At 32.6% G+C, this 22,322-nt stretch overlaps 1 protein-coding gene across 1 annotated transcript in view; it reads left to right on the top strand.

Annotated features, from left to right (window-relative positions):
- Positions 1–22,322, top strand: part of Cadps (calcium-dependent secretion activator 1) — a 97,389-nt gene that overhangs the window by 60,098 nt on the left and 14,969 nt on the right. The window contains exons 9-23 of the mRNA XM_068768614.1: positions 1,770–1,927; positions 4,747–4,827; positions 4,918–5,087; positions 7,980–8,082; positions 8,602–8,723; positions 10,100–10,244; positions 11,277–11,383; positions 12,033–12,208; positions 12,911–12,931; positions 13,486–13,662; positions 15,266–15,402; positions 16,519–16,709; positions 18,707–18,848; positions 19,925–20,072; positions 21,497–21,609. Of these exons, the coding sequence (XP_068624715.1) occupies positions 1,770–1,927; positions 4,747–4,827; positions 4,918–5,087; positions 7,980–8,082; positions 8,602–8,723; positions 10,100–10,244; positions 11,277–11,383; positions 12,033–12,208; positions 12,911–12,931; positions 13,486–13,662; positions 15,266–15,402; positions 16,519–16,709; positions 18,707–18,848; positions 19,925–20,072; positions 21,497–21,609 (1,991 nt within the window). The remainder of the gene's footprint in view (positions 1–1,769; positions 1,928–4,746; positions 4,828–4,917; positions 5,088–7,979; positions 8,083–8,601; positions 8,724–10,099; positions 10,245–11,276; positions 11,384–12,032; positions 12,209–12,910; positions 12,932–13,485; positions 13,663–15,265; positions 15,403–16,518; positions 16,710–18,706; positions 18,849–19,924; positions 20,073–21,496; positions 21,610–22,322) is intronic.

Genomic DNA, 22,322 nt, shown 5'->3' with positions numbered 1-22,322 from the left:
TGATCTATCATTTTCTTCATATTAATTGTTTTTGTGACTTTCAACACTTAGATAATAATAATGAATGAACCAATGGTTGGGCATGTGCTATTTGTTTTTACGCATCACTTGTTGTTGAATAGCTTTCCTGCATCTGAATGTTTGTGACCAAAATCTACCAGTGTGTTCATTGATAGTGTTACCTGTGTGCTCTCAGTTTCATTATAATCTATTTATTTATCAGAAATGTCCAAATTGGACACGAAAAACCTTACAGCAACAACTTACAATATATAATTTATTTTCGGAATTCGAAATCGGAATTTTTATTTACAAATACGATTCGATTTTAACATAAAAATTTATATACATTCAGATAATTTTACCTAATAAAGTTTGCTGCATTAACAGACATGAAACATTTTGAAGAACATGAGTCATAAATCGAAATCAAAATAGATTATCCTAAAAATTAATTATCAATTATATCTACACTTTTTGCTATCTTCGAACGTCTTGACAAATATAAATATATTCAATATTAATACAACTAAAATATATAATAATCAGTTACAAATCTTGTGTCTTAGTCTAAATTTTGAATCTAAAATTAAATGTTTTATTAAATAAATTTTATAACAGCATACAAGAGTCTTTATTTGATCTAAATATGTAACTTGGTTTGTTGATTCATTTACGTGGTTAATATTATAATACACATCAAAAATAATTAAATTTCATTAAAAAGAGCAACTGTTAAGTTTCTTAAGTGGCTCTTTTTAGCAGATTTGCTTTTCGAGTTGGTGGGAACTTACTACTTATAACTTTGAAACATTTGACGATACAAAAGTGGGTGTTGTTCATATCTGAATAGACATTTTGAATTATAAACTTCAATTTACTCTAACTTTGTTACATATGTTTTTATACGTAATATCAGTAATCTAACGTTATCATATATATATCGGATTTTGTGTGTGGCTGCTTCTGTCTCACTCTGTGTTTCTGTCCCCTCTCTCACGACATGTCTCTCTCACACAACCTGAACAGGAATAACAGGTATCATTCGACGTCAGTACATTGATTTTCCTTATATTTACTACATTTCAGCTTATGTCTTGTATGTTCGCTTGTGTGTTAGTATGTTTTGTTTTGTGTTTAATATGAAATAAGGGAAACTTTCTTTTCGCATCATTTCTATATATCATATTCCAGTTCTCATCACTGTATATACTTTCGGAAAGTTTCCCTTGTTAATTATTATATTGATATTTAAGATTGATTTCTGAAATGTCGTCTCAAACCTAAATCTTTGCTTTGATCAGCCGGTTTCGTTAATATTTGCTTAGTTTGATTTCACAACAGCTCCGTCGGTAATGTAAGCATATGCAAATATTCGAGTAATAAATAGATTTAAACATACATCATTATTAATATTAGTATTAAACATTTTTATAAATCTTTAAGGCGTTCTGTAAGTATGTGATTTATTAACTGAATTTATTTAAATATTTCTCTTTTAAGCAACGAATAATAGGCTTTGTCAATTTTAAACTTTTAAACCACTATAATATATACTATTTCAAATTTATCACGTAAATTATTTAATTCTCACTAAATATCTTTATCTTATTGTCTTATTCAAATACTATATTTATGAGTACTAATTAAAAATTATTTTTCGCACCCGATTATACTAAATATTTTAGCAGATAAAAACCATTGAAATAAATTTAGATATAAATTGAAAGGTGAACTTAGTCAGAAGGATGTTTATTTGTGTTTCAAAGGTATTCCCGGCGATGATGAATCCAAAAGGCCGTCGCGAGCACAACAGCAGAGTTTAAATGCCGAATGCATACTCAGCAAGGAACAACTGTATGACATGTTCCAGCAAATATTGGGCGTGAAGAAGTTCGAACATCAATTATTATTCAACGCATTACTAGTAAGTGCCTTTTTTATATAATTACTAGTATTTGCTATAAAGATCATCCATTAAAAGATCTATCCAATTTCTCAATACAATCATCAAATATCATCTTAATTGTATGGTTACCATCTTAAGAAAGGATTTGTTTTCATGGAAGCTTATGCTTGGACTCTTATCACAGCCTTCCACCGTCGCTACATTAATAATCGTCATCTTCACCATCATTATTTCATCAGGAACGTCCAATGATGGACATATATCTCCCTCATAGTTCTACAATATGATCGATAAGATAGAAATGATGCTATTAAAATAATTTCTCTGCCATATAGGGTGAAAATGCTAAAGTAGGGAAATAATAAAAATAAAATTTATTTATTAGTACGGAAAATATATGTACTATTACTGTTACCATGCTAACCATTCATTTATTTATGCTTAAATACATTTTTATCTCTCCCTCTTTTTCTTTATTATATCTGGGACAAGTGTGATCATAGTCACTTTGATGTTTTTATTTATTATTGTATTTATAATTATGTATTATACCATATTTATTATAAGTATATATGCTATATACATATGTATGTTTGTGTATATATAAATTTGTCTAAATGTACACGTTAACTACCCGTATTTATATTTTTACCGTTTCCATGCTATGGTTATCTAGAAAAAATTGCCTCTTGTAATAATATTTTTTTTTACTATTATGCAACTACGTATATATTTTCTAACATGTACAATAAAAAATGTTAATAATAACAAAGAAGATTTACAACTGTTGGCAATTACATAAGTATAAATTAATAGTATTGTTAAGCTAGTATCCAATTATAAGTCTTTACTTATAGCACTATAATAGGTTAGAAATGTAAAGAAAATAAATAAAATAGTGAAAAAATTTAAGTAAATTTCTAGACCAGGGGAGGCTAACCTACGGCTCGCGAGCCTTTTGCGGTTTTTCGAAAAATTATTTGTAGCTCTCGATAAATATGTTAAGTTTATTAACAATTTATTTCCGAATTTTAAAAACTTTTAGAAAAAAACAACAAAGCCCTGGAAAGTCATTTTTTATAATATAGTACATACAAAGGATTTATATTTTTAAAACACACGCTTTGAATCTTGATTGCAAAATTGTGAAAACTCGCTATCAAATTCCTCGTGTGACAGCAGACATTTCTTAAATGTTGTTTTTGAGCTGAACAATCTCGTCGTTTTTAGCACCTTAATTGAAATTCGCATTGTATGGCCCATTCGATATTTAAAAATAAATTTCCGCTTAATTTTAAATATCGAAAGTTCCTTATGCGTTTCAAAATTTGTTATTTTGTTTTATTATTGAAAACGAATAATTATTTACCAAAATTAAGTTTCTTTATTCTTTCTTATTAAAGTAAATGTGCTTAATTTTTAATATTTAAATAAGTATATCGAAAAAATTTTATAATTTTACTAAAATGATTTAAAAAAATATAATCTAAAAAAACACATTGCTATAAGTTATACGAGTACATAATTTTTAGATACGTCTTAAATTGTGGCTCAAAAAAAAATTAAATTATTAAAAATATCCTGGATTATCAAGGAGTTTGGCCACCCTAAGCATAAACGTTCCAGAAACAAAATTCGGGATAGAAACCTTCCCGCTCAATAAACGGTGGCCGTAAAAGGATCTACATGCCTACAAAGCCTTTTAATATTTTTGCTCGCTCCCACAATATAGCTATTTTGCATATAGTTAATGGATGTATTAGATACATATATGGATGGACAATATTGAAGGGCCTTACTAAGTACATTAAAATTTCTTTTAGGTAGGAGATGGGAGAATCAATTTCTCTGTTAATTATTTTGTTTTTGGTAAACACAAAAGCAATTTTAACATCGTCCCTTGACAGTTGGATTGGATGGGATATTAAATTCTATGAAATTTATGTTCGAAAAGTTTCTACGCTTCGTTTGCTTTATATCATCAAATTACGGTTTTGTTGCAATATTTTATTAATCAAAAACAGTTTTTAATCAACATATGAAATTACTTTCAATTTACTGTCTTAAAAATCGCTAAACTCGGGTCAGTAGAGCGATAGTAATTTCTAAAAAATAATAAGAAAGGTTATATTATTAACATTGTTTATTTATTTTAAAATGTTATTTTTTAATTTTTGTTATGCAAAACTCACAGGTAATATATACATTAAAAATAGTCACAAAAGACCAGTTCGAAGCTTTCACTCATAAAAATTAGTATTTTAAAAAGCACTCAACAACAGTGTTTCTCAACGAGAGTCCCATGCCCATAGGGAGGGTAACATTTATTAGTTAATGGAGGCGATTCAAAAGTGGACTTGATACAGCTTAACTCTTTCGTTTTAACATAAAAATTATGTATGTCACATAGAGTGGTATAAGAATTTTAGATAGTAGATGGGACACAACACAAAATAAGTTGGAAAATACTGCTCTCTTTAACCTAAAAATGTCCACGACTTGACATAGACGTTCCCTTGTATATTTCCAATAAGACCACCAATTTCAACAATCTCTCATCTACCTGCATCCAATTCAGTTTGACTACTACAAACGAGAACTTTTTTGGCATACTTAGATTTAACACCACCATCATTACAGTTGTGGAACGTTTACAGCTGTGCATAGTCTACCCCTAACATTAATGTATAACAATATTATTATAAGCAAATTCAATAGCTGTTATTATAAATTGTAAAATATACTGGTAGCTTATATTATCATTTTATTTCTAGTATTTAAAATCGACACAGCCTGTGTAGCAAATGACGCACTAAGAAAACTTTGTTTGTTCATAGTTGGATTCAGCAGATGAACAAGCAGCCGCAATAAGAAGAGAACTTGATGGAAGAATGCAAAAAGTGAACGAAATGGAAAAGGTAGATAAACAGGAATTATAAATGACCTCTAAATAAAAACATAAAGAATCATTGATCTTCAATATTTCCATGACCTTGTGTAATAAACAGAACCGCAAGCTGATGCCGAAGTTCGTGCTAAAAGAAATGGAATCACTCTATATTGAAGAATTGAAGTCATCGATCAACCTCCTCATGGCCAACTTGGAGTCCCTACCCGTCTCCAAAGGCGGGGCTGACTCCAAATATGGCCTACATAGAATCAAGCGGTATAATCACAGGTCAGTACTTCAAATATAAATCAAAATTCTCAACCTTTTATTAAAAATCAATTCGATCATCAAAACAAACGTGGAAACAATATAAAATTTTCTAAAATAATTTTCTTTTATATGCGCTTTAAAAAGGTGATATATAGCTCATTTGATGACAGTTAATATATGATACTATCAATCAAAAATCAATGGTAGTACTAAGAAAGAGTAAATAATGTAATGATAATACAGAAACACAAAGCGTTTTTAAAATTCGAATCTATATATTGGAATTATTCATTGGTTAATTTCTGCCTCTGCGGAACCCTTTCAAATTCCGTTCACCCTTTTAAATCTTTAAATTCTATCACCCTGTGTATAGGTGATCAAAACCAGACTTAAATGATATTAAATTTAAATATAATGTGTACTAAGAATTTTGATGATCGAATTGCATATTTATTTTTGTCTAATACATCACACATACCCTTAAAATGTTTGTTCGTGTCGTGACCTATATTTGTCCTTTCGTATCATGATTAACAGTGTCATTAATATCATCTGTGGTCTATGTTGTCGCAAATATGAGATTATAAATGGCAGATTGTGCTTCATCGATGTTTAAGTTATGTATTATATTTACAGAATTATACCCTTTATCTGAATCTCTCATAATATCTTCAAAACGAAATGTTTTTGGGTCATTGACTAAATCGTACCAGAAAATTTCTCTTGAATAAATTTTTGAAAACAGTTTAAATAAACATTTATAATGTAATTAATGTAAGTCGTTTTTTTAATATAATTTTCGTCGTTAAATAGGCGGTTACCAAATCTAAACAAATAAATACAATTTATTCAAGTGACAAGAATATGCATAATAAATTATAAACAGAGAGCAACATGGTTTAAAATATAAGAAAAACACTATAGAATTAAGTCGGAACTATCAGGTTGGATTGATAGATTAGATTAGAAACACAAAAGAATTTAGACAAACATACTAAAAAAAAACCATTTGAAATCTACAGAAACACAAAAATCGATTCATTTGTATTAAAATTATAGTAAAGTAAACAATAATTCAAATTCAAAATATCTTTATTCATGTAAGCTTCACACACTTTTAAGTCGTCCACCAACTCGGATTCATCCGCTGAGTAGAGCCGGTCAGAAATTCAACAGTTACTTGTTTTAAATTAAGTTTAACAATGTTTAAATATACATTAAAAATCCAGCTTGAAAATGAATCAAAGAAGCATACATTTAGATCAAACAATATCTCTTAAATGCTATATTTAATATTTAATTAATAATATAATATAAATTTTAGATTGAAATAGATTTAAATTAAAATTAGAAACACAAATTTCACAAATTCTAAAGAAATTTCATGACATCGGTAGAACATCATTATAAACTAGTAACACAGATCTATAGATACATTAAAATGAAAAATTAGGAATCTAAATCTTATATTCCTTTTCTACTTGTTCATTTCTGTTTTGGTTTTCTGTCCCTTGCACATATCCGGACGGTAAATAAAGGAAGTACAAGTAATGAATACATCAATGATTACTTTGCGCACGTGTCTTGAGTAGCGGGAATTTTGTACACCACCCCGTAAACCTTTTTTTTATTTAATCCTGAAGTTGTCTTCGGAATACCTGACGACCACTGTAGATTTAGCAACGAATAGAGTAGTAACTAACTAGAAAGAAATCAGAAAGACATTCAAATCGCCCTTCAGTTCAAGATGAAGTTATTTTATTGGGAATTTGATCACTTTTTCTTTTACTGTATAAATATTAATGTCTTTATCAAAAGTATCAAAACAATATTTATAATGTTGCTCGAAATATTTGGAATAATATAGACATGTAAAAATTAAAATCTCAATCTTTCTGGAATCTTTCGTTCAATAGTCTTAAACAATATCAACCGACTGATGAAAGCACAATAATATAGTGTTCACACAATAAACAGATATACAAATCGAATAAATAGAATAAAATTTAAAAGTATCTTGTACCTTCATTAGTTAATATATCCGTTAAAATATTTAAATTTGATATAAATCAAAACGATTTAGATAATATTGTGGTCTCAGTATTGATTATGTTAAGAATGACAACTAAGGATAATTTACTGCTTCCACAACACAGCCAGAAGAGTCGAGCTTAAATAGAAAGTAAAATAACTAGTAGAGGAACCTATATAACCAGCTAACCTTGCTACTGAATACTAACAAAATAAAGCTTTAGCATAAATCTAGATAGTAGAATATAAAAACATCAAACAATTAAATGATTCGGTGACCGTTAAGCCCAAAAGCTTCTGACTATACTATCACAGCTTGTCTCTTCACTTACCTCTTATCTTTCATCTTATTTTAGTTCATTCTCTCTTTCACACTTACGATATGTACATATACGAAGATAAATACCGATGTTATATAGATATTTATTAAATATAATCGCTTAGCGCTTGTATAGGGCTTTGCTTGATAACTAGTCAACATAGTGTCCATCATTATTAATCATTTCACATTAACATAGACTCAGTGGCGTTTGTATGTTCTAAAAAAAACTACGTAACGTTTCCCTTTGCAATGCTTAATCATTCTTGGTATCGGTGATGGTTCCATTTTTGTATGCCACCATGCATCTTGTTCCATGGGCTTGATTGAATGTTAATCCCCAAAAACCCCTATTTTGAATTCATTCTAATTATCTGTTCCAACACTTGCTTGACTAACATGTGGATTCCCTGTGTTATGTCATTACTAATTTTAACACGTAACTTGATGTTGATAAATTTTTTCTATTTTTTATAACGCTTTGGTGGTTCTTTGGGTGAGAGCAGATCAAATGCCGGACCAGATCCGAGTCCAAGGTTGAGTAAGCAGCTGTGTTTCAGATCGCAAGGGTCTCTAGCGAACAAGTTGACGGGCGAAGGAGACAGCGGTGACGTCGACACTCAGCTTACGAAAATGGATGTGGTTCTTACATTCCAAATCGAGGTAACGATGTCGTTGTTGACATGATTTTGTTCTTCCCTTGAAAGCGTTGGTAAAGCTTATATATATACACTAACTCTATAATATATATTAAAACTATAAAATAATTTATGTATTATAATTTATATTTATATAATTACTATAAGATTATTCATTTGTAATCTAATTTCTTTGATCGAGGTCAATTTTCAAGGAAAACAAGTCTTAAATTTCCTGGCTGCAATTCTTAGAGAATTGTTAGTATATCTTTCTTGTGGTTAAATGAATGTATTTTTAGAGGAAACACATAAACAATCCAAACATAGGTACTAATTGTATAATGAATTGATGCGACCGACATAGTTAAAAACGAAAGTATAATTAATGTAAATTAATAATTTTTAAAATTAAATTTTGTTTTTGTTCCCATGTTATAACAATAATGAAATGGCATTACTATCAATAAACAATAAATTATTTTAATGATACTTAAGGCATTGATGTAAGGAAACAAATCTTTAATAGATAGTAAACTGATTGCAGGTGGTCGTGATGGAAGTGAAAGGTCTAAAGTCATTGGCTCCGAATAGGATCGTGTACTGCACCATGGAGGTGGAAGGCGGGGACAAACTTCAGACCGATCAAGCCGAAGCATCTAAACCTATGTGAGAGAAATTGTAAATTTAATAGATCATTAATCAGTTGTACTAAAATTATTTATTATAAAATTAGAGATAGAGGTTTTTAGAGACCTTTATTTATTTATTTACATTATTTACTCTTTTGTATATCATAGATGACAGCTAAAAAAAAGAAACTTCGTATAAAGGTACAAGAGGCAGTCTGACCGCTCCAATCAATCTCTACCAGACAACCTTTGGACTTTTCCGCCCAACTTATACCTTTCCAAAAATTCTTAGTTATCACAATTAATGTTGGTATACATTGACAGCCTTTGGACCAGTCTTCGCGTGACTAAACTTCTAAACCCTTCATGACCTCTAAAACTGTCTGGCCAATGAAATAAGTTTATTTCTTCCTAACTTATTTTTCAATCTTACAGTGACGACCTTAAAATTAAAATAGATTTCGATCGAGATCTTTAACCATCTGCCTGCGCTGAGTACGGGAGTTCTTCGGCCACATAACTATAAAAGACATTCAATATTTAGAACATCTGGTGGTCTGGGTTAACATTCGTATGATGGTCGATCCGTCAGTTGGTCGGACCAAATCCACTTGTAAAAAAATAAGAATAAATGACAAAGCGAATTAATATGAAATTACTTCGTGTCCAAGGGGTTACGATCCACAGCAGGGAGGAGCAATAAAGTAGTTAAGGAGGCTCCGCGAGTCCCAACTTAATAATAGATAATTAATAAAATCACTTTTACTCTCGTAAAAGAACATTACAAATTTAAAGGTTCCTTGTTACATTAAAAGATTCTGTCCAAGCATATTAGGTAGGATTAATCTATGATAAAGTTCTTTTCCCCGCAACTCCGTTAGTCGTCGCTAAGCCTTGTATGGCCAGTTTTAGAATAATTTAATAAGAAATAGACAGGGCTATGCTCGGGATTTCTATACAAGATCGAATCAGAAAAATGACTTCCGTATACGAGCAATAGGAACCGTTATAGCTCAGCGGTTATGCAAGTGTAAGTGATGATAGTCATATCAGATAGCATGTAGAAAAGATGCCTGCTATGACCTTCAGGTTTAAAAATGGTGACCACGGACTAGTAAAAGCAGCGTAGAATGTTCACCCACAAGGTGAACAAAAAGATCACCGGGAGACGCTGGATGTAGGAATAGAACAAGTAGGAAGCACTACTTGTTCTGTTAATAATGCATGGAAAAAGTATTTATACAGCAGTAGACGTCGTGCGGATGCAATGATGATGACGATGGTGATAATATACTCTTACCAAAAATATTACCTAAATGTTTGTATTGTTTTTTAGTATGGAGTAAATGCGTAGAAATCGACCTTACAACCATTTCTTATACTGTAATAACTATATCCTATGTTTTCTAACAGGTGGGACACTCAAGGAGACTTCAGCACAACACAACCATTACCAGCTGTGAAGGTTAAGTTGTACACAGAAAACCCAGGTGTTCTAGCATTAGAGGATAAGGAACTAGGCAAAGTTGTCTTGCGACCTACACCTTTATCGAGTAAGGTAAGATTACTGTTTGATATTTAAGCAATATATTTTCCCGCCAGTTTTAAATATCTTAAAGACAAAAAATAGAAAAGAAAATAAAAATACTTTATTTTGCGATCGGCCCGATGAATTTTAAACTCTTTATAGTTTAGCAGTGTCATCATATGAGCAAGAGATCCTTGTGTTCAAGATATGATAGTTAAGCGTAGTTAAGCTAAAATAGAAATTGTAAAATAGCAGTCCAGGAGGAAATGGTGAAGGAAAAGAGGTGATGTATTAATAGTAATAGAGAGAAAAAGAATGAATAATTATGTGAGAGAAAAAGGAGGAACTAATGAGAGAAATCGAGAAGGATGGAAGAAGAGCGAGGATATAAAATTAGAAAGTGAATAAATTATTTGAAAAAAAAAATTAATCCGTGCGTACCCAAGACCGGGAAATGTACGTGAAGTGAAGAGATAAAAAAATAACTAATCAGTCTACTTTTGTACATCATCTAGACATTAAATTAACTTTGAATAACAATGACCATGACTAAGTATCCAGAGCAAATGCTTTGACACATATAGACATTCATATGTTTAAATTTATTGCGGGCCCTTCATTGAAAAACGAAATCATGTTTTGCACTAATTGTAAAGTATTTTTAGGACGTTGAACGCATTGGAACTTGATCTAAATACTATTTTAACGATATTTGTATAAGAGATCTAACAAAAGGGAAAACAAAAAGAGTTTATCTTTGGCTCCTTTCTCGTTTGGACGCATTCGCATCTTCTGTAGTTTTATTTTAAGAAAGAAGACATTACACCGGAGCTCAATTCAATCCCAGTTTTTATTTAATTAGAACCTATTTGGTTTGTTTTATTAACGTACACAAAATTATGATCCTAAGTAGAAAATAAAATAAATTAGTGAATGAATTGTTAACCAATCTACATTTCAATTGTAAGATAGCGATCGATTCGCAGGAGACACTGAACTAAAATATCACAGATTATCTATTGTTCAAATCCGTAATTAATTTTGTATCCATAAAAATTCTAGGCTCCCGAATGGCATCGTATGACAGTGCCGAAGAATTTACCCGATCAAGATCTAAGGATTAAAATTGCTTGTCGAATGGACAAACCTCTCAACATGAAACATTGTGGGTTAGTATAAAGTTTTTACAATTTATTTTATACATTTAAGGTATCATCATGTTTTTCTAGTGTTGATTCCATCCAATTACGAGGCTCAGTTTTCTACTATGTATTCGTCTGCAGCTGCAGCTTCCAATGCATTACTTTACATTCAATCACCGCGGTCTCGGTCTACCTCTGTGTTTTCTGCCGGATATATCATTAAGAGCGATATTAAATCCAATGATATATAATTTTTAGGAACTAAGTGCTGTTAAAAGTATTATAGACTATGGAAAATATATTCTAAACCTTTTTCATTTTTTTACTTTAAGTCGTGGTATCGCGTTAAGTTTCTTCTAGATTAAAGTAGTAGAAGAAAATGTACACATAATCTTTTAAGCAATCTAGTACAGATGCAAAGAGTTACTGCATCCAAGATTGTACACGGGAAGTCTCTAGATTTGACTCCTTGATGACCTAAGCTTGATGAATATACTTAGTAGAATATATATAATGAGTCGGAATATAACACAAACTTCTACTTCGGATTTCGTGTTGTTATTACCTCCGAGACCAGAAGAACGTTTTAATGGAAGAAGACCATGTTCAGTAATAAACGTTCTTCGTCTGAAATAACGATGATGTCAACGACACTATACATTTATCTTCCTTTCAGATATCTTCACGTGATCGGCAAGAACGTATGGCGTAAATGGAAGCGGCGCTACATGGTGCTGGTCCAAGTGAGCCAGTACACCTTCGCACTCTGCTCGTATAAGGACAAGAAGTCCGAGCCTGCGGAGATGATGCAACTTGACGGTTTCACTGTAGACTACATTGAGTTAGCCAGCGGTAAGAATGTATTATATAGCTTTACAAAAGGAATGGAGAATTGATATCATTATTCCTGTCCCCAGGATGTCTAGTGGTGGAAGTAAGTCTCCTTCATTGATTTCCAATAAAACCAGCGTAATTCTGATGACTTTAAAAAGGATATGCGACCACTTTTCAGGTGGACGTTCGTGGAGAATGTAAAGAGATTTCAAAGACACTTCTTATGCTTCTATTAAGCCGATGGACGTCAAATGCAAGGCATGGGACTTCCCCGAAAATCGCCACCATGACGAGTCCTGCGCTGCCCGCATCCAACGACTTGTCGTGACCTAAACTATGTCGTCGGTTCACCTGGTGGGGGGGTTACCTAGAGGGGGTTACCCACGCCGCGTCTACCTGCTCATGATCGCCACTCAAGAATCTTTTAAAGACACTAGACTATTCATCTGATCGCTAAATATATGTGTTCCCTATTTCAATATTACCGGCCCCATGGACAAAGATTTATTTCATTTTATATTAATTATTTAAATCACTGAAACACACACACATTTATATATATATATATATATATATATATATATAAATATATATATATATATATATATATATATATATATATGTGTGTGTGTGTGTGTGTGTGTGTGTGTGTGTGTGTGTTAACTAATATTAATAAATTTAATATAATAAAATTAATTAATATAAATAATTATTTTGCAGCTCAGCTGATGGTCGGTCAAGGTAAGAACGTTAACATATCTACTAATAAATAAGATACAAAATGTAAGTTGTCGATGACAAGAGACATTTAGTCATAACAGGTAAAATACTCCTTCTTTGCCAATTGTAAATTTTATTTTTTTATCTTAGATTGCAATAAATAATTAAATAAACAGAAAATGGAACAGACTATTGAAATATTTATATTTTTATATAATAGCAAATATAAGCCCTTATCAACACTCTTAGTTCTTTGGTTTGTGGAAGATTTTTTTCATCGTCTCACCGTATTCATACGGCCACTTCGCTTGAAACGATAACGGTAGAAAGAGAGGCATAATATCTACTCCACTCTTCTCTATTTCTTCTATCTTCCGCGATTTTTCGCGACTTTGATCCTAAGATCAAGGCAGTAACGCTTAACACTACTGTGTAGTCCTGTATTCTTATCCAAAGTGGTCTGGGACACACTCAAATGCAGTTTCTGACCAATTAAATATTACATTCGTCGAATACATTACAGACAAAGTACCCAATGCTCTTTTTATAAAACTTTCTTTACCGTTATCTTACAGAACTGGAGGGCGCGAAATACTTCATGAACGCAGTACGTGACGGCGAGTCAGTCCTGATGGGCGTTAGTGACGAGAACGAATGCCACCTGTGGGTCATGGCGCTGTACCGTGCCACGGGTCAGAGTCACAAGCCGACACCGCCCACTACATCTGACACACACATCAAGATCATGGGAGGTAAGTTTATTCTAGCAGTTGTAGCGTTCACTTGAGAACACTCTGTAACACTGGCCACTACAACCATAATAATTTTTAAAAAATATATACATTAAATTCGAACGCCGATTTGAATTCGTACGTTATTATGTAGTCGCTGCCATAGCGTTAAGGTTTAAATCGTAAATCGTGTATATATATATATATATAATTAATTACATATATGTATTTGTGTGTGTGTGTTTGTATATGTATACATAATATACACCGTCTAAATCACTCCTATTATTTTCCTCGCCATCAAAGAAGGACTAACTCACCACTTGCATAACGCATGTACAGATTTTACTTATTATCGACTTGTTAAAACTTAAATTCGGTTAAATGTATTTTAAAGATATTTAAGAAAATCTAACGCTATTTTTGGATATGAACATAAATCATTTATAATTACATACATACATGCATACATAAAGTATAAAAAAATATCTAGCAGATTATATAGTAGTAACTTCCAGCGAAACAATATAGTGAGTCGGAGTTTGAAGGCTTCATAGTCAAATGTTTCAAAAAATATATATATTTGTAAAAATAATATATTGTATAAATCTTAAAACAGGATATTGTGTAGCATCTGTTATTTATTCTTATTTACGTTGTACCTTTTCCATGTATATTTATATGTATGTATAGATATGCACACGTGTATTTATGTATAATATATATAAGAATTTATATATGTGTGTATAGTTAAACATGTATTTTGTATGAATAAACACATTTAACTGCCCACTCATGTAACATGCCCTTCATGTTTCATATCTCCATCCAAAGGTTGTCTGGTAGAGATCGCCTGGAGCGATAGACAGCCTCTTGTACCATATAAATTGTTTTTTTTTCCTCTGTGTAATGTCTATGGTGTACAAAAAAGTGTAAATAAATAAAATATATTTTAGGTCGTTTGGTATGTGGAGCTCTGAACAAATTGTAATTTTTCTTTATATATATATATATATATTTGGTACTAAAGTATCAAGTTATAATATCAATACTTAATAGAATCAGGCGTTACCTTGCGGAAGTCCATCCTAAGTAAGAAAAGGACCAATATTTAGCCACTTCCGCACATGCAGCAGTAGTCGTGCAACAAAGTGCACCGCCCGCCAGCCCACTGATAAACGCGTATGCGGCAAACAATGCGAATCACACAACTGCTACCGCCAAATCACTCAACACGTGTTTCACCCCTCCACGGGGCATCTTCAGGAGTTATGTTACACCGATTAGTGCCAGAGCACTCTGTGTTATTGTTGCACGACTACTACTGCATGTGCAGAAGTGGCTAAATATTGGTTCGTTTTCTTACTCAAGTTTCCAAATCACAATAATAATTTGCAGCTAGTGTCATATTTGATATTCGAACGCCTTGTTTGCTATTTCGACTTGTTAGTGACTAACATATTTGAGGTTTCCAGTTTTAGGTCGAATCTCCGAAACAAATATGAATTAATCGCCATGAGCATTTAAGAAATTTTAAGACACTAAAAATATTTTCATTATATTTACATAATTTCAAATCATTTATAAATATCGAAATATCTGATATTATTTTCTGCTTTCTCAGACGCAGATAAGGCACGAAAACATGGCATGGAGGACTATATCCAGGCGGATCCTTGTCAGTTTGATCATCATCAGCTATTCTGCGTTCTGCAATCGCTGACGTTGAAGTACCGTCTCCAGGACCCTTACTGCTCTTTAGTAAGTGACTCATTTTAAAGTATTACACTTTAATTACAATATATTCGATCGGTAATGGGCGTAATAAGCCTTTCTGGCTTTTACATATGTATTAATATAAGTTTTTTAAGTTTATTTTAATATGTATATCGTAGTATATGCTCCCATGAAGAGTACAGATGACCTTTTTAATTGACAAAAGATGCTAGATGCAAGTAGATTCTAACCAATTCTGTTAGAAATCTACGGAGGGGTCTACCTCCAGCTGTGGGCGTCCTATGGCTAAATTATGATGATGATGCGATTGGAAAATTTTAACTGCAACAAACTTAGATGAAGGGAACCTGAGAAGAAGTGAGAAGTTCTTTATCCAAAAAATTAAGAGACTGCTTCATGAGGTAATTGCCATAGTGGCTCCATTCGGAACGCTATTACGGAATGCTTGTATTTATGGCTTACCTGTGGAAATAATATCAAAGAAATTTCCTACAGTTATGCTTGAAGTCCGTCATCAGTTAACACAATGTTTCTTTTGACGTCAGTAGACACCCATGACTTAACAAGCGATAAAATATGAAGGTTCAAGTGACGGGTACAAAGATTTAGTTTCGGTGGACAAAGTGGCAATATGTGTTGCTAAGCATTAATTACAGGAATATCGCTTCTCTTTTGGAAGACGAGAAGGGCCGCCACATTTTCTGTAAATTAATGCTGTGAGAATGAGAGAAAATGTGAAGGCTGAATGAGAGAGCATGAAAATAATAATGTATAATGAAAAAATTATTGATAATGATAGCCCCGTCCCTTAAATAAGATAGGAGACGAGAGATCCACAACAGCGGAGGTCATAAAAAATTTATGGTGCCGTACTGCTGTAACCGATAACTATAAATTATAAATTTCGTACGTTGAAAGTTTTATATTTATTTATGTGAACCTGCTTCAAATTATCAATCGCTTATGTGAATGTTAATTGTACTGTTTCAAAAATATTAATGCTGATAGCCCTAAGACTTTTACAGCTTCGTTTGACATGAGTTAACAGAACGGAAGGGTCCGTGAATTATACATGTGAATGATAAGCTAAGTTCACTTTGTGTATCAACTTTGTGTAATAAAATATTTTCCGATTCCAAGGGCTGGTTTTCCCCTGGACAAGTGTTCGTGCTGGACGAGTACTGCGCCCGATACGGAGTCCGCGGCTGCTACCGGCACCTATGCTACCTCTCCGATCTTCTAGACGTAGCAGAGAGTGGCCAACAGACCGTCGATCCCACTCTCATGCATTACTCTTTCGCATTCTGCGCCAGCCACGTTCACGGGAACAGGTGAGATTTGATTCTTCTTCTATTGTTCTGCAGAGCCTCCGGGCAAGTAGACCTTAAAATTATTCTAGACGAAGACATTACACGAGTAGAGAAAGAACAACGTAGCATTCTTTGAAAGAAGCTAATGCCTTACAATGGACATCAATCCGCTGACGTCATCATTACGCCATGATTGTTCCTTCTTAAATTGATTGAGACTTTGTATCTTTAATATCTGATTTTAATCTTATGGTTTATGTTTAATTATTAGACACGTTGTGAAGTGTACACGTCTTTCTGTTATCAATGATAACGCTTTCATCTTAATATAAATACTCTACATAATTATTGATCAAAGAAGGATATATTTCATAATAAAAAAAAATATGATTTAACTTACAAGTAGAGACTTTAATTTACAGTACTTATCATCTGTGAGACAATAATGCGAGTATTAATAATAAATTTTATTATATCGACCACGACAAATCAGGTGGATAGTCGGCTTTGTTAGGGTCTTTGGAACCTAGTTATTAATCTACACGGAAGGTCTAAATCCCGCAGTGGAAACCCCACGACTGAAATAGTGGTGACGATGATCTTCACCACAAACACGTGGTACTGTCCAGTATTTTATATTGCAAAATAACATGTACAAACAAAACGTCTTACTATCTAATAATAGACCTTAATAATAGACCTTGTTGTCTTAAATATTAAGAAAAACATTCCATTAAACATCATTGCGACCGTTTTGATATAAAAGCGCTATTATTTACTCTAAAGGAACGTATCATCTTGTATAAAATAATGTAGAAATGTCATAACTAGGTCTTATGTCAAGGTAACACTGGACTTCATAGGTAATGGCGTTTCCGATTTAGCCTCTTTTTAAAATGTGAATGAATGTACAACGTACTGTTAAATTTCAATTCTCAATATTATAGTTGTCAAAACAAGAAAGATAACAGTGAATAAAGAAGGATTATTGTTTTTAATTTAACTAGAAATTAGTTGAGTAGTTAATGTATAAATATTAACTTCTTAACTAACCGAAATGAAATATTTGAGAAATATTTTTAAATGAATTGTGTTTATATGTAAAGATTTATTTTATTTAATGCTGAACCACCGTTTATTGAATGAAATACAACAATAAGTAATTTTTATAAAATAAATATATATTAAATATAAACACAATTCTCAATAACTTTTTAATTATAAGCAATAAATGATTTTAATAATCTTGACATTCCCTTGAACCCTTTTCGTTTACAATTATTACTGTTAATTATTACTTTCTGTATACCTTAATGACATATTAAATGTGTTTATTTGTTGTCAAAATTATAAATGCTATTTGAAGTTGTGTGTTAAATGAAATATAGTTGTCAAAAAGTTTGTATCTAAATATGAAATTAACATAAGTTGACAACGCCATCTAGTTGACGTAACTGTAAACTAATTAAAAAATAAATATTTTGTATTTGCAACATAACTTCAAATACACCAATTTCACGTATTGAGAATGCCGCACGGTGTTATAAATGTGCTTAAAACAATCTATTAGATGAATTGTCCTCCCACTTACCTTCTTATTCTTAAAAAACTTTATTACTAAATCCGTGTAATTGTGTATGTGTGCTTAGCAAACTAACTTGTTACCTTTTCTTCGTACTAATATTTTCTGTTTACGGATCTGCGGGGTTGGCTGTGCTGTAAATGCTATGAGAGAGATAAAACGATTAATCTATCTCGAAAGACCCTGATAACTAAAGTTCTGAAATACAGTTAAACTTAAATTATTGAAATAGAAAACAATAATTATAAATTTAAGTGATTTTTAAATAATTTTACTGTTAAAACCTTTTTGAAATATATTGAATATCGTTCAAGTTATTAGATAATATTATAAAGTTCGTACCGCCAACAACCAGTCCGACCCTGTCCTGCTTGTGCCCTACTAGAGTAAGCCCCACATAACAAGTGGTTCACAGTACGGCCACGTTGCCTGGCAGGCCCGACGGCGTGGGAAGCATCACGGTACAAGAGAAGGAGAAGTTCGCTGAGATCAAAGACAGATTGAAGACTTTACTGCAGCACCAGATCACCAACTTCAGATACGCTTTCCCGTTTGGGAGACCCGAAGGAGCGCTGAAGGTTCGAACATAAAACCCTATAGTCCTATTGACAATGGGCACCGTGTAAAGCTCTGCCATCTGTTCGGAGCGCTATGTGGCCTTTTTCTTATTCTATTTTATACGTAAACCCCTATCTTGTTTTGGACAAGGCTTTACATGTTCATTACGCTGTTTATTTCCTTATTTTATAATCGTTAACACATTTATTCACAGTAGCATTTAAAGTTTATTACATTATTTCAGTTTTTTTTTTTTAAATATATATTGTTTACAATTCTCGTTTTACTTTATTTTCATTTCCTCCTGTTTCTACATGCTTACCCGTCATGTTCAATTTTTCGGTTCCGTTACTTTTGATCACTTACTCAACTATAACCCTGGAGTATTTGAGAAACGCAGGCCTATTTTTATCATCTTTATTTAGTGAGGCGATACTGTTCTCAATAATCTTTCTAAATCGAACCGGAGTCCACATAGTTATGTGGCTTACTCACTGAACTTTCAACTTATTAATCCTCATGACTATATGAGGTATTTTGGGTACACTACAGATCTCCTCATTCCTGGGCATAGACTTCTATGTGGCTCGTTGAGCAAATGGCTTTTTTTGGGCACTCGTACGGAATGTACCTGTCTTGGCTACGGGGGGACAATTTCTGAAATAATTTATTCACTCTCTAACTTTATTTCGACGTTCTTCTTTAGGCCTCAATTTATCTCATTCGTTCCTCTTTTTTCTCTCACATAATGTTTCATTTTTTTTGACAATGTTATGCTTACTATAGGTTCCCAGAAAATCTTCAAAAAGCTCACATTACTGGATTTAAAAAAAATCAAAGAACGTATGTGTGTTAAGTGTTACTATCACAATCACTTCCTAGAAGATACTACATCTTGGTGATGTATTCGCCTCTTGGCTACATCAGTGTTTTAAAATTTTAAATGGTCCTGCTGGCTATATTTGCTCTAGAATTCTAAGGTCTGAGACATCCGAACAGATTACAGACTCAAATTGACGTCAAAAAGAGATATAATCCATTGTATGTTGAACAAAGAATTGTTGAATTTGAAACATTGTACCCGTTCGTATTCCAGGCAACCCTGTCGTTATTGGAGCGAGTGCTGATGAAGGATGTCGTGACGCCAGTGGCACCGGAGGAGGTCAGGGCTATGATCCAGACGAGCCTCGAGAACGCAGCACTCCTCAACTACACGCAGCTGAGTCAGAAGGCAAACATCGAAGGTAAAAGAATACTTATCTGGGGCAAACAATATATTTAGTTAAATCGAACTTTACGGTCTGTAGCGCTTGGGCAGCGACTTGAAATAAAATAATGTAGCAACTAATATGTAATTTAGTATTCCAAAATGTATTGTTAATATATATAAATTTTAGCTGTATTTACCCATAAGAGAGAATTGTGTAAGAAAAATTGTAAAAAATTATACAACGCTGTCGTGCCTCGCAGCTGGGAGAAGAAAGATCCGTATCAAATAGCGGCAACCCTCTCCCAACTGTCTGCGTTTAGTTTAAGCGAAATGTAATTATATTGTTAAAAAAACACTGGCGATCGAAATTATAATTATTAAAAAAAAAGTTAAGTCGAACTTCGAGAATCAGTTAATTATTGAATCCAACTCGGCTGACCAACGATCGGGAAACTAAGAAACATCCTACAGTCAAATATCCCTCAGTACCTAAAGACTGAAGTCTTCGACTAATGCGTTTTACCAGTGATGACTTTCGATATTAAAATGTGGTATCTCAGTCCGGAACTTATTAGCAAGTTCACAGTTACTCAGCGAACCAGGAACCCTTTTTACAGCTTGTTCACTTGACTGTGTAGTCGCGTTTTCTCTATGAGGTCAAAGAAAATAGATCCACAGAGGAAAGAAATCAATCGACATATCCTAGCAGGACAAATGACGGTTGAGGCCTTAAAGTGCTGAAGTGGAGACCACGAATAAGCTGCACAGCATAAACCACCTAATTAAGTTCTTTGGTAGACGCTGGATGCAGGTTGTTTACCACCGATGCTATTGGAAATTTACGTTGGAGGCTCATGTCCAGTATATTTGTGTTTTACTTCACCTACCTGACTTCTCTCTCTACCTACTCAAATTATTGTGACAGGCCTGAAACTTTCAGCAGGTTATAAAAAGATTTTTCTCCTCGAACTCTCGCCTCTTCCTGCACGGCAAAAATTCATAATTTCGATACGAGCATCGACTATATTCGACCGTCACAGGTGAATGCTCACAGCCGGCTTTTACACGACACAGAGCGACTTGCTTTTTAACGCAATTGTGACGAAAGTTTTTTTTTTACATTACAAGCTGATACAGATACGCATTACGTTTCTGTAATGTTATTATAATAAACTGTAGTTGCGGAGATAGGTTAAAATATCTTCGTTGACGACTAAAGTCGACGCACGTCCATGCGCGTTCATGTAACGGCCGTCGGCTATAGTCGACGCTTTGCTATGAGTATGGTTTTGTGGCTAACAAGCGCCTTACCTTATTTATTCGTAGTTATTTTGTTGACTTAATCGTAGTACATGTTCACCATAGCTGGTCTCTTTAATGATTCTTTATCAATAAAGAACGATTGAAATAAAACTAAACTAAATGTTATAGTAATAACATTCAAATCACTGTTCGCAGAGGATCTTAGAGGAGAAACAATGGTGACACCTGCCAAAAAGCTGGAAGACCTGATCCATCTAGCAGAATTATGTGTTGACCTCTTGCAGCAAAACGAAGAACATTATGCCGAGGTAAAACATACAAAGCATAGCGTTTTTATTTTTGATTTTCGTTATGTAAGTCAATTTTGATTTGGTGTTAATTTATAAATTTTCGTAAAAAATTTCAAAACTTTTAACCGATTTTGACTTACATCTCGAAATGTCAAATTATTTGTGTCGATATTGTATGTCGTGGTATTTATGCTGGCAAAACTTTTTAGAAAACATAAGACATACATTCTTCTGGATTATATTAATTTTAAACCGTGTATATTGTATATGTACGCTATATAAATTAATTTTATCTACAGAAAAAATAACATGATGTAGGATTTTTTTAAATATTAAATAGATATGTAATAAAAAGTTTTGCCTGTCATTTTGTCTGTGTTCACTGGAATAGCACCCTACTCTCCTATCACTGTTAGTGTGGGGAATGATCAAGCGTTTATATTTTTCGTTTTATTACGTGAGCTGAAAATATATAGAAATTTTCAATATGAAATTCAATTTTGTATAATTCTCGTAAGCAATGTAACTCTAGAGCAATAAAACCAGTTATAAGAATATACCTTATCTAAAACTTCCAGTTAAATATATTTTTAGCTCCTTATAGTGTAGGATTAAAAATATTCTACACGAATACAGAATCTATTAGAACCAATACATCTTTATTTAAAAATAATTAATGATTAAAATAATATTTTAATATAAATTATACTTCTAATTGTTAAAATTTATTT

This window comes from Battus philenor, unplaced genomic scaffold (genome assembly GCF_028537555.1).
Source record: "Battus philenor isolate CCGP_79_NKW_IND1 unplaced genomic scaffold, ilBatPhil1.0.hap1 SCAF_26, whole genome shotgun sequence".
In the NCBI taxonomy this organism is placed as follows: domain Eukaryota; kingdom Metazoa; phylum Arthropoda; class Insecta; order Lepidoptera; family Papilionidae; genus Battus; species Battus philenor.
This window is presented reverse-complemented; position numbering and strand designations above follow the sequence as displayed.